The 24909-nt window shown below is 50.8% G+C and overlaps 2 protein-coding genes across 2 annotated transcripts; both read right to left on the bottom strand.

Moving 5' to 3' along the window:
• Nucleotides 1-3985: 3985 nt before the first annotated feature.
• LOC120649862 (GRF-interacting factor 1-like) lies at nucleotides 3986-7333 on the bottom strand. The gene is made up of 4 exons (XM_039926771.1): nucleotides 7063-7333; nucleotides 5542-5618; nucleotides 4843-4927; nucleotides 3986-4720 (listed from the first exon to the last, which is right to left on the bottom strand). The coding sequence occupies exons 1-4, from the start codon at nucleotides 7162-7164 to the stop codon at nucleotides 4310-4312; spliced, it is 675 nt and encodes a 224-aa protein (XP_039782705.1). The 5' UTR covers nucleotides 7165-7333; the 3' UTR covers nucleotides 3986-4309.
• A 12041-nt stretch (nucleotides 7334-19374) lies between these two features.
• Nucleotides 19375-23449, bottom strand: LOC120649861 (endoplasmic reticulum oxidoreductin-1-like). The gene is made up of 10 exons (XM_039926770.1): nucleotides 23154-23449; nucleotides 22917-23048; nucleotides 21809-22064; nucleotides 21602-21712; nucleotides 21019-21137; nucleotides 20824-20928; nucleotides 20502-20704; nucleotides 20292-20415; nucleotides 19770-19934; nucleotides 19375-19690 (listed from the first exon to the last, which is right to left on the bottom strand). The coding sequence occupies exons 1-10, from the start codon at nucleotides 23340-23342 to the stop codon at nucleotides 19679-19681; spliced, it is 1416 nt and encodes a 471-aa protein (XP_039782704.1). The 5' UTR covers nucleotides 23343-23449; the 3' UTR covers nucleotides 19375-19678.
• Between the last annotated feature and the right edge of the window lie 1460 nt (nucleotides 23450-24909).

The following is a 24909-nucleotide window of genomic DNA, read 5'->3' as shown; positions in this document are numbered from 1 at the left end:
CTAGCTGAAAAGTTTTGGCACGAGACTGAACGAGGAAGGGCACGCTACTTGTAGAAGATTGCAAATGGACGTCTCTGGAGTATAGTACTGGTGCAAGTTGGATGAAAAGGTAAAACGATAATGTAGTCTAGGACTTAGTTTTTTCAACTCCGATGCCCGACGCGACGACGATATATAATTTGTATAGGACAACTCGACAAGATGCAACAATCGATAATGCATGCTAGGAATTACTTCCTCCATATCAAAAAAATAAGTCATCATAGAATTCAAACTTTGTTTCAAAAATAAATCATATTACTCTATTTAAAAAGTACACGCGCATACAAGAATCAGTTAGTATTAATATAGATAATAAATAAGAGCAAACATAATTACCTTACCTTATTAATTTATTCTAAGATTTTTAGAATGATTTTTTTTACGCAAACTTTTTTAGTTGTTTACCCAAGAGATGAAGAGACTAGAGAGGATGGTGGAAGCGAGCCGGGACGGAGCCGTGCGGCACCGTCGTGAACTCAGCTCGTGATCCACGAGCTGGTTGCACGGAGATTGAAGATACAGAAAGTTTTAACTAGGACTCCATCGTCGTCTCGTCTGGGTAGGATCGGCGAGGCAGCAGGTATCACGAGGTTAATTACGTTCGATACTCGATAGGATCGACGCGTCGGCTTCCGTCGCCCCGTTCGGATGAGATGAAAAGTGCTGCCTGGCTGATTCCGTACACTGTAGCAACAGTATTATGTGTCACAATGGTCACCAGCAGAGGCCACAACGGTCACCAGCCCAGCCGCTTTCACCCAGCCGAGAACATATCGCCGCCCAGTTCGTGCGCGCGCAGGCGTTGGGTGAGAAGTGGGCTGCGGGCCTGCGGCTACCAGGGGCCCATAAGTGGGTGACTGACATGGGGTTTGGGGGCCTATAAGTGGGTGACATGAAGGTGCTTGTCTTTTTTTTCTATATATGACCCCCGGTAAAGAGTAAACTACTCCTTTACTCCTAAGACTGACTCCAACATGGCTATGCAATTTTGAGAGGCAAATAGATGTTTGCCTCGCGTGAACAGTATAGAAGAGGTAACACATTTGGCGTTGTCTCCAACAGATATTGGATTCCTATTGCATTTTCTCTTCCCCCCTTTTCTCTTCCTCCCATTCTCTCTCCTCTCCTCATTTTCTCCTCTGTCGCCGCCACCTCCCCCGGTGCCGCCGCCTCCCCGCTCGCGTGCGCCGGGGCCTCCGCGGCGCGTTCCTCCCCAGCGGCGGCCATGGCGGGTGGCGGGACCTCCGCGGCGCGTTCCTCCCCTCCTCTGTTCCCTCCGCCCGCGAGCCCCGCCGCCCCAGGAGCAGGCTCAAGCACGGCGGCCCGCGAGGCTGGGGCAGGCTCCGAGCTCCCTCGCCGGCCGGTGTTGCCCTGCGCCGCCCGCCGCTCGCTGGTGCTGCCCCCCACCCGAGCCGCCCGCCGCGGAGGTGGCGCCGGAGTTGTGGAAGGGGAGGAGGTGACGGGAAGCTCGATTGAATGGTGGAGGAGTCGATTCGACGCCGGCGAAGCTCAATTGAAGGAGTTGATTCGACAGAACCGCGCTCTTCTTCGCCTCCTCCCCGCCCCATCTCCACCCAAGAACGGCACCGCATCTCCTCCACCCCACCCCACGCCGCCGCACGACCTTGCACCGCCGCCGCCGCTCCTGGGAATCCTCGCGACGGTCGGGTGCGCCCCTTCCGCCCTTCTCGCGGCAGCCGGCGGTGTGGGACCGAAGCCGGCGACCAGAGGGGGGTGAATGGGAGCCGATCAAAATTTCTTCCGAAATTCAAACCGTCGGCCTATATCCCGAAAATCACCCAAGCCCTCAAGCGTTCTGGCCAAAGTTTGGAATAGCTATGGAAAAGCTAAACCAACACAAAAGGCCTCGAACGAGCGAGCGAAACCACAAAGCAAATCGGAAGTGAATTGGGAAAACTGCAGAACTGGTCTGCCTGGACCGGTCTGACCGGTGCGCTGGACCGGTCTGACCGGTGCGCTGGACCGGTCTGACCGGTCGTGCCTACCGGTCTGACTGGTAGCACCCTGAAAACCCCCGAGAAATTGGATTCAAACGGTGAATCCCGAGCAAACGACCACGAAAACCGATGAAACTTGGGGGATTGCTTCGCGCCCTACCCCGTGAGCATATCCCCAAAAGATCTCGTCCCAAAGATCAACGAATCGTGAGAATTATGGGGGAGATCAAAAGGGATTGGGGTTTTCTCAAACACTCAAGAACTCGAATTCGAACACGCCAGTGATTCCAGAGGGTTTAGGTCAGAGTTGGGAGCACGGAAATCACAGCAAAGAACTCGAGGTCTCCTTTCAATCAAGTGTGCGAAAAACGAAATCGAAAATCCATTGCACAAGGCACAAAACCAGGGGATTGAATCAAATCAAAAGCCCAGAGGGCACGAGGAGGATAGGACCTCCTTTCCCAATCGAATCCCTTACAAGGTTTCAACAATTCATGGACAAAATCAACTCAAACGAGAGGAACAGAGGGAGGGAGACGCAGGGGCGGCGGCCTGGAGAAACAGAGAGTCCACGAACAGATTACAAAAGCCGCAATTAACCTAACACAAGTGAGGGGTATTTATACCCGCGGGACCGGTCAGACCGGTACACTGGACCGGTCAGACCGGTTGGTTAGACCGGTCAGACCGGTGCCAGGGACCGGTCAGACCGGTTGGCCTGCAGCACCCCCTGTACACGATCTCATCCGACGGCCGAGGTTCTTTCTTCGGAACGAAGTCTTCTCCACGATGCCGCCGTCTTGATGAAGATCCTTCCGCGGTTTTGGAGGGTCCGCGAAACCCGGGTAGGTGGCCGGTTTTGAGAAAACCGCCAAAACCTCACGCGCGGGAAGATTCCCGCCTCCGCGCCGTGGCCCTAGACGCCGTTCCCGCCTCGGCCTTCTGACGGCCCTAGACGCCGCCCGATGCCCGTCACCTCCTCGCCCGCAGCGAGGCCCTAGACGCCGTCGACGCCCGTCGCCTCCGTCAGTCCCGAGACCGACGCCGTGCCTCCACGACTTGGCGTCTTCAACCGCCGTCCGCCTCCTTGGTTTTGTGGCGCAAACCAAGAAACCCGCCTTCCGTCGCCGCTTGCGCCCTCGATCCAGGAGTGGACGCCACAGCTGCCGCCCGGTCCGAGCTCCGGTCCCGGCTGCCCTTCACCGCCGTCCACCGCACGGTTCATCGGCCACAGCACCTCCACGGCAGCTCCCCGTCGACACTCGACGCCCGTGTACCTGCAATCCAAAGACCAAGCGCACGATCACACCGCACGGTTGACAATTCACTCATCACAAGCAGGATAGAGTACTCAACATTCCTCAGGCGGGAACTCCTCGCGGTCGGCCTCGCCCCTCCTCCCTGTGCCTGGAGCTCCCTCCTCTCCCGGCCAACCTCCATGGCCCCTCCCTCTCCCTCTTATGCGGATGCGTTTGAGGAGAGAGGAGATGCAATTTTGCATCGCCTCTCTCCTCGAATGCAATCTGCCTTTCGCGTTTGCCTCCTCTATTGGAGGGGTTGCCTCGCGTGAACAATGACGAGCGGAGAGGTAAAAATGCTTATGCCTTTTCTGTTGAAGTCAGCCTAACTCCCACCTGGTCCATATCCGACCGTCTGTCTTTCCATTTTTGGTTCCGCATCACTTCCCCATCATGCCAGCGCAGCGTCCACCAACAAACAAAAAAACAGAGAACATCATGGAATAAAATCTTCAGACAAAATTCAGAAAAAAACATCCCTAGTATTTGGGACCTGAAAATACCCCCCAGAAGCTTTTGAAACCGTCCGAGCCTGAAATGTTCTGTCGTTTAAGCAAGACCGGGGGCCTCAATCTAGTCTAGCTCTAAAAACAATCAGAAAAAACATGGAGGCAGTTTATAAGCGTTTCATGCCCGGACGGTTTGAAAAGCATATTCCAGACTGAAGCCGTTCCAACAACAATCACAAGATGAAGGCGGCAGTATTGAAGTTTTTGGTCAAGATCATCGAGTGAGTCCATCAACACTGCATAGAGTGTTGGCGCAAGAGGGCACCGGCAACGTTCCATACTACATCATCATCTTGGGCGAGAGAACCTGCCACGCACATCCAAAACAAGTGACCCAGCATGCATGCTGATGCTGGCCACTACCACCTCCAGGTTCCCATGGAACAAACCTACCTTACCGAACACATACTGGCTACCACTACTACACTACTACTCTCCTCAGTCCTCAAAGCTACCTGCTAATCCTTCTGCTGCCGCCGCCGCTATGCCCGGCGCCAGTGTCTTAGCTGCCTTCCTCCTCGGTGCCGGCCTTCAGGTACTCGCCGTCCCCGCTCTGCCCGCCGGAGCTGTCGCCGCCCCGGACGTCCACCGACAGCGAGGTCGACCCCTCCTTGGCGCCGCTGCCGCTGCCAGGGCGGCCGAAGCCCGAGAACATGCCGGCGTTCATCATGCTGTTGCCGCCGCCCATGCTGGCCTCGCCGTGGAGGATGTTGAACCCGCTGGTCGTGCCGCCGCCGCCTGGGGCCATGCCAAGCTGACCGTGCGCCGCCTGCTGCTGCTGAAGCGGCGACAGGGACGGGTGCGCGTACATCATGGAGGACCGCGCCGCCATCAGCGACTGCTGGCTCATAATCTGCCCCGACTGCGGCGGCATGAACCGCGGGCCCGGCTGCATCATCAGGTTGGACGGGTACTGCGGGATTCAGACATGCCAAGTGAGATCGATCGGTGCAACGTTGATTTCACTAACGAAAAAAGCTTGGGTGTTACTAGGTCCGAAAGGGCCAGGCTGACGAGCAGCGCTAGCATCAGTACCTGTGACAGCGGTGCCGACTGTGGTGGCTGACTATCGGCAATGGCGGCCAGGTACATGAGGTTGTGCTGGAGCTTAGCTTGGTGCCTGCAAAACATAGGGTGGCAGACACAAGAGAACAGCACTTAGCTTACATGGTACCTACTGTATACTAGTTCATTGCACAACGTTAGCATGCATGGCTGTTGATAACTTGATATAAACTATTCCAGAAGTGTCTTTTATCAGTTGTCACAAGTAAGCATTGGACGTATGAACATGCATGCCATTACTGGGAATCATGATTGAGAAAGAAACATCACGAGTTCCTTCAGTTGTGGAACAGCTATTAAAAGTGTGATGTGTGGCAAACTGGCATTGACATTACAGATCACAAAAACAGTAGACCGAACAAAACCAGTGCATGGTTGGTACTACAGAACTAATCAATTGATTTATCACGCGAACATTTCGCAAATAAGTTAATCATTGCATGAGCTACAAGCCTACAACAGACACATCAGAATCAAGTAGCAGCTATGGTACCATTTTTTACGAAAGGAGCATTACCGGTCCACAAAATAGGCTTGCCTTTATTGATGAAGGGACATTTGTGTTCATGTTAACACTAGTGTTTCTACAGTACAGTTGCTAGCGCCTTAGCAGCTATTACATCCATAGTGATCACGCAAAGGAGGTCAGACCAGTAGTCAGTAACTCACCGTTCGCATTCTTCCACCTTCCCACTGTTCTGGTTCTCTAGGATGGCAAGGATCAGCTGCTTGTTCTCATCCAGGTACTGCATAGTTCAGTGTGAAATCGTATTAGCGCGTCAAAATATTTCAGTAGATTCATGTCCCTGTCATCACTAACCACCAAGGCGATCCAAAAAATTCAACCATCAAGCACTTCGCAGACCCGTGCCCAACATAGATGGCAGTTCATCACCAATCAACTGCCTTAGAGATTCAATGATTGATACACGCTGGTTTCTCACTACAAGCGTACGCTCTCCCAATCTATGGATAAATCATGGACTGACACCGGAGCATGCAACATAGGCCATCGCACAAGGCCAGGACAGGCAGCCCGCAGTCCGGGCCCCTGGCTGTTAGCATACCGGCGTTTCGCTGAAGCCTGAAGCCTTTTAAGGGTCTAACAGCCAAACTCCATTGGGCGACAACGCAAGCGAACCTACATTCCTACCCACATGAATAAGGACCAGATCATGTTCGCCTCACCTCCGCCAACGAGGGGAGGCCTGTGAGGCTGGGACCAGTCAGTCTCTGCTACTCAAAAAATATTCCTGAAAATTAAAAAAGGGCAAGCATGCAAGATATTTGGTAGTAGCTTTTAAAGATTGCAAACAGTCATATGTATGCAAATCTCACAGCTTTTCTATGTTTCCATTGATGGAATGTCGCACATGATGCGCCTGGGGAGGCTTTAAAGATTGCTTGGCAGGAGGCAGGCGCGGGCAGCAGGTCTGCCATCGTTACTGCTTGCGAAAAACAGCAGTGGGGAGGTATGATCATTCACAGCAGGTCACCAACCGGACCGAGCTACAAATGGTTGGGACTTAGATGAGGGGATAATGTTGGTATTCAAATCGTGTGGGCAACAGCAGCGAAAAGAATGGGACCAAGAAGACTGTGGCAGTTTGAACTTGCAGAGGAAATCAGAAGTCAGGGACCATCTGAAGATACAGACATCGATATAAAATAAGCACAACACTAGAACAGAAAAGATAAAGGGAAAAGATAAAAGAATCAGGTTGGAAGGCTGGGGTCTAACCGAACCCCCATGAACCGGTATTGCTCTCGAGTCTAAGGCAAGATCAGATAGCGAAAAGGTGTTTTTTTTTCGGTTGACGATTCAGCAAAAACCGAAAAGAATCGGCAGAAAAGATAAATAAAAAGAGGAAATAAACCTGAAGTTACAGAAGAGGAACAAAATCAAGTAAAGAAATGAGGACAACAGATTAAAAGTGAAACTTTGCTTCGCCTCCAATGTCTCGACGCGCTTCTACTGAAGAATGGAAGGAAAATGAGCGCAAGGAAAGAAAAGATACAGAGAACAAAATCAGAAACGATCCCTTGAATGAACCAGCAAAGAAGGCAGAATAATCCAAAACCGTTAGGGCGAGACTAGATCACGGAACCAACCAAAAGGGAGAAGATTCAAAGACGGAGGATATGCAAAGCGGGGGAGAAAGGGGGAGATTTGGTTGGGGGGATCACGACCTGCTGGATGTGATCGGTGGTGACAGCGGTAGGGGATGCGTAGCCCCCAATCATTCCCTGGTTCATCTGCATCAGGTGGTGCTGTTGCTGCTGCTGCTGCATTCCAAAACCACCCCCGCTGCCAAAAGCTTGCCCTCTCCGGCCTGCAGCAGCCTACACGCCGCCGCCGCCGTTTCTTCTCCTGCGCACCAGCTTCTTCCCCTCCGCGGTTGCTTTCGAGCAGGCGGCTGGCGAAAAGGTGGAGACTGGAGAGGGGGGGGGGGGGGGGGGGGGGGGGGGTTTAGCGGGGGGGTTGGGGGCAGGCCGGTCGCTTGCCCTCTTCTTGTGCTGTGCTTTGGGTTCCCTTCTTTAAAAAGAGAGGAGTAGTGCTCCCCTTGACGTCAAGCGCAAGCGGCTTGCTTTTTTTTCAACCTTGGACTAGTAAAGTTTTTGAACCCAGTAAAACTTTTTACTATACCATGTAACGGTAACTTTTGCATGCAAAAAGCTCGGTAACTTTCTCCACCACTAGGGTTGTACGGCAGAGTGGGCTGTGATAAAAGAATTGTGTAAAACAATGACCACTAGAGGGCAAAAAAAAAACCCAATAATGATCGGAGCACAGCGTATTTGCTGTGGTTGGGTTGTGCGCGTAATTTATTTGGGTGCAGCACGCCCGGGGAGTATTTATGTCTGGGCTGGCAGCAGCGTGACAGCGCTGTCATGCTGGCATGGAGTTACTGTAATTTTGTTGGCCCAAGCAGCGGCGGCTCTCCTCTGGAGGCCCAGTCCAGGGACTGCGTAATCTGGGCGATTTGTGGTCAGGCTAGATTTGGTGATGCGGCTGATTAGGACAGGAACCGGCGCTGCGCCCGATGCTCATCGCTATTTTGTGCAGAGCGGTGGATCATCAAAAAATTACTGCTCTGAGATTTTTTTTTACGAAATAGTACTCCTCTTTTTTTTTTGCGAAGAGGCGGGGATTTCATTTAACATGTGAAACAGTACATCCCCATTTTACATCCGCACCCTGGAAAGAAAAGGAAAAGGCAAAAAGGTACACAAGCCCTTCTTTGCAACATTCCTCGCTTCCAGAATGTTCCACCGTCGCCGCGTCGATGAGCTGCCACCGCTTGTCGCCGCCGGGCACCCTGACCTGCTGAACTTGCCGAGGAAGACCAACTCATGTTGAACCGCAAGAGCCAGCGGCACGGAATCACCAGGCCGCATCTGCGACGCTGAACGGACATCGGCATCCTCCCCGACCAACCCATCAGGAACCACCGTCCGCAAACACCGTTCGTTTAGTCTTCCAATTTTATTCCATAAAGACTGTTTATTTATACTGTAACAAGTCCATGAAATTAAAAAAAATGTCAAATATCAAAAAATAATTATATTGAGAGAACATGGAGCCAATCAAATGTTTAATTAGGTGTTATTTTTCTAGTTTCAATGTATTTGCATTTATTGAGGATATAAAGAACCAAATAAACAACGCGATCTTCAATCACAATTGCTATAGTATATTAGGGGTAATATAGTTATTTTCCACTGCTAGTCTTTGTGGGACGGAGAGAGTATGTTTACAATGTGTTTTTGTTCCTCGGGAAATCGGTTTGACTATGAGCAAGTTTTGATCACTGAAAGCAGCTACAAGCACGCCTTGTTTAGCACAAGTTAATCACTGAAAGCAGCTACAAACACCCTTGTAACGTCTTGTTAGAAAAGAAGATGCGTGTTTGGAAAGGAACGCGTGTTTTAATGGAAAATAGAAGGTGCTAATTATTAGTTTGAAATACTTGCCGGCTTTGGGTAGGAGTGGAGATAACTGAACAGTCATTACGAACCATGCACGCTTGAGGCAACTCTAGGCGACGGGATCTCGAGAAGGTCGGAGCTTGGATCCGTAGGGTGGCGCAAGCTGGAGGGGGTGGTGTGAATGTGTGATCAATAGCGCAAGTAGGTTGGACTTTGGAGAAGGCCTACGTCTAAGCCTGTAAATGGGCACAAAACCAAACCATATCTACACCAATTCATTCTCATAAGAAAAATTAATATTACCTACACCACTCCAAACCACTACTACCACAAACCAATCCAACCCAAATATTTCAGCTTATGATATAATAAACTATTAGCCAAACTATGGTTACAACCCAATAAGAACCTGTTTCTCCAAAAAAAGTTTATATTATAGATTTTGCCACACCGTTTTGCACAGAGTAGCTGCTAGTTATACCGAGTCATCTCCAATAAATTTCAATCAATTTTGATAAAATTTTATAGTGTGAACGCAGAGTTTTATTTCTAGGGTCCGGCTCTTGACGTGAGACCCACGTGTAATTCTAGCCATGCTGTTTTGCACAGAGTAGCTCCTAGTCATACTGAGTCATCTCCAATAAATTTTAGTCAATTTCGATAAAATTTTATAATGTGAACGCGAGATTTTATTTCTAGGGTCCGGCTCTTGACGTGGGACCCACGTGGAATTCGCTGCTTTGCACAGAGTAGCTCCTAATCATACTGAGCCATCTTAAATAAATTTCAGTCAATTTCGATAAAATTTTATAATGTGAACGCGATGTTTTATTTCTATGATCCGGCTCTTACAGACCGACATTTATATATAATCATACTGTTTTGCATAAAGAATCCATTTCAGCCCACCCCAAACCACTCCAATCCATATTTATATAGAATCCACCCCACCCCACCCCGTTAGCAAATACAACACATTTGAATCCACCCATAGATAATCCATATCAAAACTCAATCTATTAAACTCATTTCAACCCAAACTATTAGCAGGCTTACCTACGTCCCGCCGCCATCACAAGACTCTTTTCTACAACTTAGCACTCAATCTAGACCCCCAGCTGCCGCATCGAGTCCATGGACGGCGGTGCCTGATCGGCGACGTGCCGTGACGCCGGGAGCTCGTGGCGAGCGAGCAACCGGACGTGCCATGGCGCCGCCGCCGTGCATGTGCCCCGGCTCGGACGGGGCACCCGCTCCACGTGCCCGTGCGCCGTGAGCGGCTCGATCGCGCGGGGCGCGGCAACGGGCCAACGGCACCCTCTCTGCCTGCGTTCGCCGGTCAGGCCGCAGCGGCCGCCAGACCAGACGCCACCACGCCCACGCCCGCGCGCGTGGAAAATCTCGCGGCCTTGTCGTATCCGCCCGCCGCTGCCTATTTACTCCGCCGGAAAACTACTCGCAGCCTGGCACCAAAAGTTACAGGGCTTACAGCCAGGTTACAGCCTAGCGCCCCTCCCCTCTCCCCTAGACGCCGCGCCGCGCACACAACAACAACACAGTCACGGCCACATGCCATCTCACCTCTCTCTCTCATCGTCTTCCTCTTGCCACTCCCACGCAGGGTTAAAAAAACCGGCCGGAACCGGTCCGGTAACCGCGGTTACCGGTCTAACCGGCCCGGACCGGTTCCGGTTCCGGCCGGTTTCAAACCGGCCCAAATTCAAATTTTAAATTTGAATTTCAAAATATGGAAAAATCCCAAAAAATTCTTAAAAATACTTCAAGTTGCGACGAATCTAATGGTGTCAAATTTTTTCAAATATTCGTTCATTTAGTATACTTTGCGAGCATTTGAAGTTAAACAAAAAAAACATGCATACAAAAGTATACAAATACAATGTAAAAGTAGTACAAAAGAGAGTTGGAGGGTTCATTTAGACTAAAAGATATTATACAAACATTCATTTAGTATACTTTGCGGGCATTTGAATTTAAACTAAAAAAGAAAAAAAATTGAATTTAACCTAAACCGACCGGTTACCGGTCAAACCGACCGGTAACCGGTCAAACCGGACCGGTAAACCGGTCTAACCGGCCGGTTAGATGTTCGAAACCGGTATAACTGTGGGTTTTGAATTCAAATTTGAGTTTGGCCGGTTTTTACCGGTAACCGGTCCAACCGGTCCGGTAAACCGGAACCGGTGGCCGGCGGTTCGGTCTCGGCGGTCGGTAAAAAAATCCCTGCTCCCACGCATGCATGCACATCCGGCCGCCCGCCTCTTGCCCCTAGCTGGCGAGAGACCCTGCCGCGTCACCTCTGACTCCTCCCCTCGCGCACGGGGAGCTGCTGGCGGCCCAAAATTTTTTAAAAAAGATGGTAGTAAAAACCACTGGGGCCGTTTTTCACCTCTCGCCGAGTTACCACTTTACGGCTGCGCTCCGGGCGGTACGTGCGGTAAAAAGAGTACGGGAGCTCGCTCCAGTCAGAAAGATCTTTTGCCTTCTCGTGTGCCGTCTCGCGGACGGCCCTTGGGACGCAGCAGGCCAGCAGCAGCCGGGCCGCCGCCGGGCGGGCGCCTCCTGCTGGAGCATGAGTTCCGGTACTGTCACGAGGGCCAAGTGAACAGCGCCCGGCCGGGTCGGAGACCACCACGTCGTGCAGCCTTTCTGTTCTCGTCGCCAGCGCGTCTCGTTTCAAACGCGCAATCATCCATCGGCCACGCCGCTGATCCGTCAAAAAAGCCTGAGCCCGAGCTGAAACTGAGACCCCCCACGACGGCGGGTCGAGCATGCCAGCGGCGGTGTGGAGGAGGTGGTGGTGGATCCGGCGCCGGCCGGCCGTGGCGGGGCTCGGCTGGATTCGATCGATCGAGCTGAAAGGGACGTGCGGCCTGGGTTGCGATGGTCCCTGCCCTGCCGGCGCGAGGGGCACCGCGGGGGGCACGGAGCCTTTTGACCGTCCGATCGACGAAGCAGTCGGCCACCAACAGGGCGCGGTGGTTAGCAAGTCCAGTCATCAAAAAAAGGAGAAAGCACAGGCCACTAACAGTCCCTGATCGGGGCCAAAGCTAGGTGTCTGCTGGACCAGGCTTTGGTTCGCGCGTGGTACACCATGTGACACGCAATGCCGGCTGCCGTTGATGCGGCCATCGTCGTCGCCGTCTCGATGGTGTTCCGCTAGGAGGACGGCTGGGTTTGGTCAGGGCCTGCACGCAGGCTGTGCCCATCAGCTGCGACGACGGAGCGTCTGTCTGGTGACCACGGCCTCATTCGCGCGTGTGACCGGCGGGCAGTGCAGAGGTACTCCGTACGTGCGTGCGTGTGGGAGCATTGAAGCCAGTTCCAGATGGCGCCTAGCGGCATCATCATCGTCCATCAAGAGGAGCCTGCCACCTGAGCCTGAGTGCCTGACCGAGGCTGACCCTGACTGAAAAAGCTACTAGCACGGGAGGAGGGGTGGAGGGCGATAGCGATAGCAGTAAATCCCCTGTGCCATTGGAAAATTGAGATGATCTCTTATGTGCCATTGAAAATTAGCTTATCCCTTCTATGCTATCATTTATAATTTTTCATCTCCTCTATACCATTGCTGTTAACTTTCCCTACCGGATCCGTTAAAGAGAATTGGGAAAAGACCAAAATACCCCTCCGTTACCTTGTCCCCCGAGGGCCCACGGAACCAGATTCAGTGACATCATGTCAAGGCGTGACATAGGGTGCATCTTGACTCTTGAAAATAGATCAAACCCCTACTACTAGTCGGGCCCGCAGTAAGCTAAAAAGTCTCCGTTTCACCCCGTTTCAGAGTATCGGACGGGAGACCGCGTGCCAGTGCCGCCCGCAGCGCCGCCTCCGTTCTCCCCGCGCTCGGCTCGACCGCCCGCATCCGGCCGGCATGCCACGCTCGCCCCCAATCCAGCGGAGGTCCCAATCCCGCACCACGCGCGAGCGCCAGTCGATGGAGACGCCAGGTCGCCGCCGGGCCCGTCGTCCCGGCACGACTGGGGAGGCTGCGGCCGCCGCAGGAGCTCGCCGGGGACGCCGCCGCAAGCCGAGATGCGGCCTGCCGCGCGTCGGGGAGCGGGCTGGAGAGCCGGTTCCCCGGGAGCGCGTCGAGGCGGAGCAGCCCGGACCGTGGGAGGCGGCCGGACCGTGCGGCCGGCCAGGAGTGCATGCGCGATTGTCTTCCTCGAACCTGCGCTCACGTGGGTGGTTATCTGCAAGGGCTACCCGCAGCCTGGCGCCGCCGCCGCCGTCAACGTCACCTCGGCCTCTGCCACCAACGCCGCCGCGTGGAACGGCACCGCGGCGGCGGGCGCGGGCGGCCTCAACGCGTCTCCGGCGGCGGCCACGGTGTCGCGGGTCATCAGCCTGGTGCTCCCCAATGCGCGGCTCACGGGGGCGCTGCCACCGGACCTTGGCCGCATCGAGCACCTGCAGCACCTCGACCTCGCCGGGAACGCCCTCAACGGGACCCTCCCGGCCGCGCTGCTCAACGCCACCGAGCTCCGGGTGCTCTCGCCGCCTTGCTGCTCTCCCCGGCCGCCCTGGCATCCGGCGGCTGCACGTCCCCGGCAACCCGTGCCGGTGACGTGTCGGACGAGCAGGGCCGCCAGCCAGCGGTGCGGCGGCCGACGGGAGCGAGGGCCGCGCGCCCCTCTTGTGGGCGCTGAGGGCCCAGACGGGCTGCGCATGGCGGCCGCGCTGGCTACCTGACAGGCGGGGACGGGCCGCGGCGGCGGGGAGGTGTGCGAGGGCCGTGGCGGCTGGGCGGTGCGCACGGGCGCAGAGGATGGAAGTGAGTTCGGCAGCGAGAGAGGTCACGGGGGCGGCAGGGGCAGGTGCAGGTCGACAGCGCTGCCAAGCTGGGTGCAGTCAGCGCGGCGCCCCGGCACGGTGCGGCAGGGCGTTCCTTTCCCTGTTGCCCCGGGAGAGGGGAAGGAGAGGCCGAGAGGAGGAAGGAGGGGTAAAAAAGTCTGAACTTGAACCAATTTGATGCTGTTAACATGTTTTACGGCAATGGCTCGGAGGGGATGAAAAATTAAAAACGATGGCACTAAAAAGATGTGCTAATTTTTAATGGCACATAGAGGATGGATTACATTTTGCAGTGGCAGGGAATTTACTCTAGCGATAGGGTCGCTCTGGCTATCTATGCTCCCTGCGCTGCGACTGACTGCCACTGCATGCGTAGGAGGACATGAGCTGACGGGGGCAATGCCAGTGGCATGGCATGCCGCGCAGGCAGCAGCAGGCGCCAGGCGCAGACCCAGACTGCGCCCAGAGGGCAGTGCAGTGAGTGAGTGTGAATGCAGACGCGCCGGGGCCCCAGCCCCCGCGCCCGGAGAGACGAGACCGAATCTTTGACCGCGCCCCACCCTCTCCTCCCACGGCCGCGGCCGTACTCCGCTAGGGCCATGGCTTGCAGCTCCCGCGCCATGCCTCGCAGCTACCGGCAGAGGCAACTGGTGAGGCTGGGGCTCGCGGCTACTACCAGGCTAGCTGAGCAGCTAGCAGCGGTAGCGGTATGTACCGGCCAGCCGGAGCCTGGCCTGGGATTAGGCAGGCATGCATAACGGAAATGGGCAGCTGCCTGCATGCCAACGGCTGGGCCGGACCCCGTCTGCTCGCTCGGTGCTCGCCTGTCAGCGTCACGCAGTCAAGTCACGTCCGGCGTCGGTGCCCGTGCATGTGCATGCCGTGCCGCCTACGTACGCGCGGCGACCGTAGGTCGACCTAGCTACTCGCCCGCGCCTGCGATCGAGTGGGTTCTTCACTTCTGGGCTGCCAGGGCGCATGCAGTGCCGTACAGTGATGCTGCGCTGCCTACGAGCCACTGCTCACTGAGTCTCTGGTCTGGTGCTGCTGGTGCATGCATTGCGTGGGCCCGGTACGCGGCTGAATCCAGACAGCGAGCGCAGCCGGGGAGTTGTGGATCGTATTACTGTGCCTTTCGTTGCGTGTGAGCGTGCGGAGCGTAGTTGCAGCGAGCGCCGCCGTGTGTGCGCTGCGGACGGCTCCGGCTGCTAGCGACCGACCTCATCTCCGTCACTCCGTGCGTTGCCCTTGACGTTCTCCTCCTGGTCCTGAGAACTGGCTCGGCTCTCGTCGTTGCTGGTGTGGAGCAGCGTAGTGCCGTGCGTACCGGCCAGCCAGCAGCGCGAAGAAACGTGACGGGGACACGCAGGCGGTCATCAGGCCATGTGACGCGCGCGCGACCGGCCACCCACGTTGTGTTCGACCGTGCGCCCGGTCGAGGGCCGTACATGCACGTCACGTCTGTGAAAAGGGGCAGCAGCGAGCAAAGCACTTACCGGCAAGTACGGCGAGCACAACCGGTGGTTACCCCAGCACGCATGCGTGCGCTGATGCGCACGTACAGTGCGTGTGCACTGCATTATTCTCAGTTCGGCAACGAAATCAGACATGCTGAGATGAGACGTTGTCTGCAGAACCACTGCAGAAAAGTGGCGTAAGTAACAAATATAACCGGAAGTTTCACGAAAACGTCGTCGAAATCCGCAGGAAGCTGCCACGAAACGCGCCTGCAGATGGTCAGTTTTCCGCCCCCTCGTATTTTTTGCTACTGAATTGCTCGCGCACTCTCCAGATTACTGAAGAACTGGGCGCCCGCGCGCCCCGCCCGTACGCCTTGCTGCGGATGCAACTCGACCCGATCCCGCCACTCGGTTCAGTGCAACGCACGCACAGACCAGTTCCCAGTTTGACAATTCCCTGTCCCAGTTGACTTCGAGCAAAATTCGGGGGAAACTTCATTGCAGCAAGCATGAAATAATCTTACGTGTGCAGCGTCACACTGGGCTCTCGGTGTCTCGTGTATTTATACGCACACAGCTCGCAGGTTTTCAGCACGCACGCCGGTCGACCGACCTCCATTAGAGAACAGCCAGCTACTGCGAGAAGCCCGATCGGCAGGTGCCGCGGAGGATCATGACAGGCGTTGGGAAGCTGGTGGGGCCGGGCGCGAAGCTGCTGCTCGTGGCGGTCCTCGTGGCGTCGGCATCGGACGGCTCGGATGCCTCGAGGCCTCTGAAAGGGGGCCCAGCAGCAGCAGGCGGGCCGCAGCACAACTCCAACGGTGGCGGCCTTGCGGCGTCGTCGGCGACGCTGGCCGTGGTGAGCAGGGCGTCGGCGGGGCATTCGGGCTGCACCTTCAACCCGAACAACAGCGGAGGGCGCTGCCCGTGATCATACACCACTACACCACCCCTCATTGCCACCATCGTCGCGCGCACCTGCTTAAAATTAAATCACAGTGTTTCTCGCAGCAGTAACCACCCTGTAAATTTATTTTAATCTATCTCTGGAGAACCTGCCATTTGCAAGTACTTGCCCCCTGCAAACTTTTATAAGGACAATAAAAATGTATTTCTTTTCAAAAAGATAATAAAAATGTACAGTGTAAATGTGAAAAAAGGGATGTATTCTTTTGAGCAAAAAAAAGGGATGTATTAAGGGTACATTGCGCACCATGTTCCGCGTACACACTAAAATAGGTTTGCCTATTAGTACCAGTACTAGTAGTTTACCTCTTGATCTTTTGTACAAGTCCAGATGGAATGTTGCGGGGGACCACGTGGCCGCGCTGAGTCAGTGTCGTCGCTAGAGTCTCCGAGCACGCTGTTCATGCGTGTGCTCGCACATAAGTCCCGAGAAATTCCTCTCGAAGTTGTGCGCCCATGACACGAGATAGCATCACCGATCCATCACATCTCGGGGGTGTCCCATACAAGAGGCCAAACAAGTAAGAAAAAAAAACGAGGGAAATTTCCATCTGCAGAACCACAACAAGAATCCCCGCATAATAAACAATGCAGTTTAAGAGGCATGATGACACTGGGAAAGGATCTTTACAACTTGCTTGCTCCTGGCATGTAGCACAGGATACATTGCTGTTTGCATAGGATAACCAGCCGGAGACTTGTGTCCCAGAAGTAGGAAAAAGAAAACACAGCGGGCCCACAGATTCTGCATGAACTCCAGCTCCAAGGGTATCAGGACATGGATCACGTTGCCCTACCATTTGCGTTCCCTTAGCGAAAAGATCTCCCCCACTCTCTCAAAAGCACTCACTGTGCTCCCACGGCGAGCGCCATTTTGTGGCGTAGCATCCGAAGCTAAGCTGTTTTTATTTCTGGCGCATGAGCCGTCGCCTTCCATGGCTTGTCAATGTCACGAGCCCGACCAAAACAGCATGCTGGTCCAGCGAGTAGTCCGTCAGAACATCACCGCCCATGACGATCCTGAGCTGGGGCCCAGGGGATCTAGCGTATTTTAACCACTTCAGGGGCACAGCTCCATGCATCAACACCTAGTAGTAGTAGCTGCCAACTTGCCAAGCGGTGTGGTGTGGGCAGCTGAGTTCAGGTTCAGCTGCGGTGGCATGGCGTGGGATGGCACCCGGCGACCCTGTGTGCTCTCTTTCGGGGACAATCCTGGCGCCAAGCCCGTGACAGTTTCGAGTGCTGAGGTGACCATTCGTTCGGAGCAGGAACTTTGAAGGATTCTTCTTGTGGATAACATAGTAATCGTGAAATCCATGTAGAAAAAAATACTTGTATTTTCGAGTGACTTTTACTTAGTTAGCGTTTCTGTTAATCACGGCCAGCAGCAGCGCTGCGTCCTTGCTGCCAATGCCGCTGTTTTGTAGGACTGTGACCTGCAGCCGGTCGATGCCAGCACGCCTAACCCCGGGCCGGGTCTCCGGTCTCTTGTGTCATGTATGTCAGTATGTGCGGCTCTTGCACGGCCGTGCACGTACGAGAGGAGAGGCTTGCCGGCGCCGCCCGTGAGCGCGCTGCTGCGCTGGGCCGTCGTCGGTAGGGGTGGTAAAGGGTCCAACATTTTGAACTAGAAAATCTAAGGATCGGACCGTAAAAGGATCGGGCTATAAACATATATATTTTTGAACTAAAAATTTTAAAGACTTTATTGGATTGTGAAGAGACCATCAGGGCCATGGCCCATTACCACCCCTAGTCGTCGGAGGGGGTCACAGGCGCCGTGCGGGCGCACCCGCAGCGCCGACACGCGCTCCGGTGGGGAGGGGAGGGACCGTGGCATTGACCGGCTGCTGGGTAACGCGGCGTCGCCCGTGCCGGCGACCGTCCGGTTGGTCTCCCGCGGCGCGCGGCCGCCGAGCTGGCTGGCCGTGCACCGGCGACGCTCTGTCGCCGTCCGGCGTGCTCATCTGCCTGCTGGTTGCTGCGGCTTCCGGAACTGTTACTGTTCTGCCATTACCAGAACACAACTGAATACCAGTGCAGCTAATTTGTTTAACAATATTGCATATGAACGGATTCCTCGGAACAGTCTTTTTTGCAACTGCATCACAGCATCAGTGGTGTTTATCTCTGCTCCAGATGTGACATATATTTGTGCAAAAGTGGTAGTCATATCTGTGCAAAAGTAGCCATATACAAGGATGCCTTCTGCGCCATGACTAGCTACTGTGTAACCCACTAGCTCCCCTGCGACACAGCCGACATGTGCCAGGTCCATCGCCATGCTTCAACTCAGGGTGTGTTTAGATCCCACCCCGTAAACGAGCCGTAAATGCATTAAAGTGAAAAGAAATCTTGCTAATTTGAAATACTAAATGAAGTCTATTTACAAAACTTTTTGCATGGTTGGGTTGTAAATCGCGAGACGCATCTAATGAGCCTACTTAATCCATGATTTGCAACAGTGATGCTACAGTAACCATCCGCTGATTATTAATTAATCATGGATTAATTAGCATCATTAGATTCGTCTCGCGATTTACAACCCATATGTACAAAAAGTTTTGTAAATAGACTTCATTTAGTACTTCAAATTGGGAAAATTCCCACGCAAATTTTTTTTGCGTTTACACCTCCCTGGTCTAAACACGGCCTCAGAAGGAATCTACTGTGCTGCCGGTGGTGGGGCTGGGACATCAACTTCTGCACTTCAAGCACCTCAAACATACGATCATCGGATCATGTCCAGCATATGATTTACAGTTCTGCACAGAAGATTTAATCGAGCATCTGAAAAGCAACAGCTAAACATTTTCCATCTGTATATGCACCGCAAAAGCGTTTAGTTACCTGAATCTCCAGCTTATTTTCCCTCTCTGCTCTGTACTGTGCCAATTGATACAACTACACCATCTCTCTGAATACATGTTATTAGAGGAGTCAAGGGCCTATTGGGCCTTAGCCCATTATGGTTAATTAGTCACTTGTTTAAGAGTCAAGTAAACCTCTCTATATAAAGAGAGGAGATGTATCAATCTAATCAAGCAAGAAATTAGAAGGAAATCCTTTCCCTCTTGCCGGCCGTGGGCGAAGCCCCACGGCCAGCGTTCCCAACGCCCCCAACCCTAGCCGCCGCTCTCTCGCCCTCGCGGCGTTCCCAGCGCCCGCCGCGGGTACTGTTCCCAGCTCTACTCTTGACTACACCCGCGGCGAGCACTTGGGCAATACCTCATGCAGAAGTCAGTCAGGGACTCCAGCATATCTTTTCTAAGGTATTCATCTTTCTTTAAGGTCGATTCACTGGCGGCTGTGTCATCACAGTTAATTCAACAGAAGTGAAAAGTGTATGTTGGGTTATCCTCTCTTCATCATGACGAATGTGAAGCCAGTGAGATCCTTACAACAAATGAGGTAAACTATACATCGAAAATTTTAAGGGCCGGAGCCCACCAAGATGGAAGAGAAAAACTGGGTTAACTCTGTCATTGTATTTAGCTCCCAAGGGTCTGTATCTCATTGTCTTGTATAGGGCTGCAACAGAACCTCATAGGAAACTGCTTCCAACATGTACATGTTGCTCTCTCGGTACATGGCCGGCATGTGCATGTAACTACAAATTACACTCCTACATCTCAGAGGAAGTCCTGCAGGCAAATCAGACAATGCAAGTTTACGAGGGGTGAATGTAGAAAATAATAATGTGATATTGACGGGGGAAAATACCAGTTTAAGGTTCGGCTTGGAAACACCCTTTTGAACAGTTGGAGGGCTCTGCTCCTTAATGACCTCTTCAATTGATGATCCTTTTTCATGTACAAACTTCACAGATTCTGACAGTCTATTCAGAAGATTGAACAATGCAATGACCTCATTTCTCTGCAGCTGCAACTGAGTGATCACCAAGAAGGAAGTAATGTTAAACAAATAACCACTGTAAGCAGACATATATCAATGGTTTTAGAATAAAATCACATTTTCCTCAATTGAAGAAGAATTCACAATGTATTAATCAGCTTTAGCAATTTAGCACAGAACCCAGAGTCCATTCCTTAATTTTTTAAGATAATCCACATTTATAGGAAATGTAAGCGACCATGAATTAAGTGCCAGGAAGTCTAACAAGATGACAACATTTCAAAATGAACAGTTATTTGTGCAAAGACCAAGAAATGTACAGCACCTATCTCTCACGATACCATGTTGCAAAAGTGATAGTGAGTATGAGACAGGAAATCAATCACATACTGGCTGGTTCAAATTGTTATCTCCATCAACAGAGAAAAGAATTTTCAGTGCAGTTCCAAGACCAAGAACTTGGAGCTTCCCCCATAGTCGGCACTTCTCGCAGCCAACGCAATCCATAATTGCACTAATAAAGAAAATGTTGTGGTGGTAAGGAATCAAGTGGCGCATATGCATGTTATGAACTAGAAGCAGTGAAAATATGCCACAAACCTAATGTTTCTAAATTGCTTCTGAATCTCTTGCTTTAGCTCAGGACCATTCTCGCCTTGCCAGAGTTTCGCTTCATCAAAAGGTTTTGGGCATGCAGATCTTAACTTGGGATGGTAAAGCAATTGCTTCACAAGAGATTGTGTTTTCAAGTCGTCTTCAGGATTGCCAGTATTGTACTCAGCCTGCTCAAGATAATCTGCTGCCTGAAAGATACCAAATAAAATAATTATATGCTACGAGCTTGCAAGAAAAAGAAACCTGACAGTTTAATCTTTCACAATTGTGTGTAAAGCAAATGAATTGAATAAGGAAGAACAGGAACCTTTGTCACTGCTCGAAGAACAAACAGGTAGGTGAAGTACAGATTTTGGACACGCTCTGGGTACTTAAGGACACGGTCATACAGCAAAGGAAGGTTTTGTCCCCACTGTGATCATTTACATAAAAAATGGTCAAAACAATTACAAAACTTGGCCCAATAAACAAAAAACTGATGGGTGCAATTTTTGGCACATACCACGTTAGTAGATTCATCAAGAAGATAATCATAAGCAATATGCACTGAAATTGAGGAGTGCAGCCCTGAAATAAGCTTGTACAATGCCTTCTTCTCATGACACAATTCTTCTGAGGGATCTGAACAAAAAAGGTGATTCAAAAATCTTGTGTCAATAATTTTACTGATGCGGGACTGAAGTGCAGAAATAGGTTTCTCTATCATGTAGGACATCTAATGACACATGCATGCAACTATAGCACTACATGAACAGATGGACCAATATAAGCCATACATGTTATTTTTTTTAGAAGACAAGCTTGATACAATTGATATATATCTAAAAAAAGGATTCAATCAATAAGCTCATACTAATTCATTTAAAATTATGTGAACTCGTGACATGGGAAGTATAAACACAGGTACTAATTAAAAAAATGAACATGATAAAGTGCAAGCCATTAACACAACAAAATGGAGTTGGCGTGAAATCAAATAAGCAGAACAGATGCAAATGAGTAGTCAGCACCTGACATAGTTGATCAAACTAATATAACTAAGCAGAATGGGCATGTGAAAATAATCTAAGAGCACACATGCATACATTTTGGGCAGTTTTCTTTGTAAATAGAGTCCCATATCCTTCTTGCTGAATCACCAGTATAGCCAGTGTATCGTTCAGGATTCAGTTGAAGATTCACGTAAGTCATCTCATCTGAAATGGGCACAAAAGTTTCTAATCGTTATGGATGTTAACAAAGAAGAAACAAAGAGTGGTCAATGTACAAGATCAAGATAAAAAATAAATTACTATTATCAGTCTCGTCATCAGATGTCCATGGATTGTCAGTTTCAACCCATCCTTTGAAAACCTTGGTGTCAAGGGTTTTATCAACAGCAGCCTGCGGTTTTCCTTCTTGGCATATCATACTATCTGGAGAAAGTCCATTGTAAGGCTTCTTGAATGGTTCAGGGAACTCATTCTCCGGGCACTCACAGACACTACAGTCTCTAAGCCGGCACATTCCATCATCAGGCCAAAAAGGGCAGTCACACCACAATTTAACCTTACAAAAGACAAGGGAGAACATATTACTTAGAACAGGTGAACCATTGTTTCAAAATTTTATTTTTAATGTGAGCCTTTGGTGGAATCACATATAGCTAACGTATACAGCAGGAAGACTAACAAATTCAAACTATAGTGCATTATGCAAAATTTTACATTTCTAAAGCCATGTCATCAAATAGATTTTCCTTTCCATTCCTCAATGTATTCGTGTGAAATGGTGAAAGCAATCCGAGTACATATGACATGAAAATATAATTTTACAAAATAGTAGCAACACCAATCAATTCCACTAATGCAATAAAAAAGGCTACAGCAGCAATAGCAACAAAGATCGATACTATTATCTGCTACAAATTTGCTACAATATAGCTCAACTTCAGAAAGGAATGCATGAATAGAAGGCAAAAATTAACGAGATTCTGGAACCAAGTGTCCGATTAGGATAGGATCCTCGAGATTATAATGTGCAATGTTTACCCCCTGAATAAGGTATGCCGATCTGTACATTCTGAATATGCTAATACCAATTTGATTCAATATTCAGCGAAGATGATTTATTGTTGATTAGATTCATTGCTAATCGAAAGATGAATATCACACAAGCAGAATTAGCTTGATCCTAAGGTTCGAAACATTCACCTTCATATGGTAGAAAAATGATAAGCCACACTCAAGTAACTAAACATAATAATCTGACAAGGGATCACACAGTTATGCACCCAATTCTCCAATCAAGCATGTGTGAATCCAAATTCTAAGCTCCCCCACAACACACATTTCCACTAATGTGCCAACATCACTGCTGAAGGCATTGAAATTAAAAAAAAACAATATCCACAATCCTCACCTTGAAGTACCTGAAGAAGGGTAACTTGACGAGTTCCTGCAGGGACGGATGCAGGACCTCTTCATTGATAGAGTCCACCGTCTCATAGTCGCAGCAGCAGTCCTCCACCATCCCCGTGTACTTCCTCGCAGCCTGAAACGAACCGCACCACCACCTCAGAAGTCAGAACCACATCAATCAAATCAAAGCCCCCAAAACAAATCAACCAAATCGCGAAGTCAACGGAGAGGTTCTTACAGGGCAGCCGCAGCCTCCTGGCGAAGAGGAGGGGGTGCCCGGGAAGCTGCGGGAGCTCACGGCCACGGCGAGGACGGCCACGAGGAGGGCACCCGCGGCCGCATACTGCCACCGGCCGCCGCGTCGGCGGTTGCCCCCACCGGCGCCGGCCGCGGCGCCGTTCTCCATGGGAGCGGGCTTCGTGGTCATCAGCCGCGCCGGCGCGGAAGCTTCCAGAAGCGAGATCTGAGAGGACTCGAAGGAATTTTCGCCCCGTGTTCGAGTCGGGGCAATGGCGGGTCTGGTGTGGGGATGGTCTGGCGCGTTGGAATTTAACGGGTGTTGGTATATTGGTGGGGACATTTAATACAGGGGTTTGATTAGGGGAAACCGTGTGTGCCTGCGAGGTGGGCCACATGGATTAGCACCTGTTGTTTTGGGAGGCAATTGCTAGGTGCACTCCATGAAATCGTATGCAACTTTTATATAGTGAATCATTTGGTTATAGTCAAGTATGCTACTATTATTATAGTACCGTTTTGGTTTTGGTCCTATAGAAAAGTGAAGTATTTAAATAGTAATAGTGATAGCAAACTATCTTTAGTACAAAGTTACAAGCTAGTATGTGAGTAAATACTCAACTAAAATACTATAGTTATATAAAAAATATCTAAAAATGTAGGAATTCATTAAAAGCATTATTATATGATAAGTCATTTGAAAAACATAGTGTGGTGCGCCGGCATATAAATTTCAACCTATCAACACAGCATTTCATATGTGCATGTCATTCAACTATATCTATAAAGCGAACCCGATTTTATAGGTATACATAGAAAATATCCTTTTTATTTTTCATTTTTGTTAGGAAAAAGACTTCAACTAACTGTCGATGCATTATGTACTAGAAACAACCATGAGAAAATATGTTAATAAAGTTATTTTTTGTCAAAGTTGCGTTCTAATAAAATAAAATAAGCCTTCTACTTCATTTGATTGTAAATGTAAGTTAATTTAGTATTTTTCTATTTATTTTTTAAAATTTTTGACCATCAATATCTAAAAATGTATTTGCTTTGACAACATAAATTGGCAAGTTACTCTTATTATGGAAAGCAAGATAATATATCTTTCTAGCTATTGCTAACGGGGACTTATTTGTGATCAAAGTGAATTGAGAAATGGATGAAATAATAGAAGAACTTATCATTTTACTATTCTCTTGCAAAAGCACAGCTATGTAGGCTGGGCCTTCCTCGTGTAACATTTTCCCCAGCCAGCGCGTGCACATAGCCTTTGCCCACGCGATTAAGGGTGGGAACACGTGCGCGGCAGGCTGGAAACCGCCACTACCAAAACGCGGAGACGGATCCAACGGCCGGCGTCGGCCTACGGAAGATCGGACGGCTAGGGACGTCCTATTTGACGTGGCAGTGGACCCGTGGGCCGCAGCTTTGACCGTTGGCGTTGACCAACTGCCCTCTCCACGTCAAGTGCTACTCGTACGCAGGGTTCACCAAACCGTCGGTAACCGGACCGGTTCCGGTTCGGTCCGGTATGAAACCGGTCCAAATTTAAAATTTAAAGTAAAAAATGAAAAATTCCTAAAAATACTTCAAGGTGCGACGAATCTAATGGTGTCAAATTTTCTCAAAAATTCGTTCATTTAGTATAGTTTGCGGGATTTGAAGTTAAACAAAAAAACGTGCATACAAAAATATACAAATACAATGTAAAAGTAGTACAAAAGAGGGTTGGAGGGTTCATTTAGACTAAA

This window comes from Panicum virgatum, chromosome 9K (assembly GCF_016808335.1).
Source record: "Panicum virgatum strain AP13 chromosome 9K, P.virgatum_v5, whole genome shotgun sequence".
In the NCBI taxonomy this organism is placed as follows: Eukaryota; Viridiplantae; Streptophyta; class Magnoliopsida; order Poales; family Poaceae; genus Panicum; species Panicum virgatum.
The sequence above is the reverse complement of the archived record's forward strand: the minus strand, read 5'-3'. Positions and strand labels throughout refer to the sequence as shown.

Coding starts and splice junctions, on each gene's coding strand:
- LOC120649861 (XM_039926770.1), bottom strand. CDS start 23,342: ATGACCACGAAGCCCGCTCCCATGGAGAACGGCGCCGCGGCCGGCGCC. Junction 20,416..20,501: donor AAGCAATTTAGAAACATTAG/GTTTGTGGCATA, acceptor TTTCTTTATTAG/TGCAATTATGGATTGCGTTG. Junction 19,935..20,291: donor ATAACAATTTGAACCAGCCA/GTATGTGATTGA, acceptor GTGATCACTCAG/TTGCAGCTGCAGAGAAATGA.
- LOC120649862 (XM_039926771.1), bottom strand. CDS start 7,164: ATGCAGCAGCAGCAGCAACAGCACCACCTGATGCAGATGAACCAGGGA. Junction 5,619..7,062: donor CCACCGATCACATCCAGCAG/GTCGTGATCCCC, acceptor TGAACTATGCAG/TACCTGGATGAGAACAAGCA. Junction 4,721..4,842: donor AGTCGGCACCGCTGTCACAG/GTACTGATGCTA, acceptor TGAATCCCGCAG/TACCCGTCCAACCTGATGAT.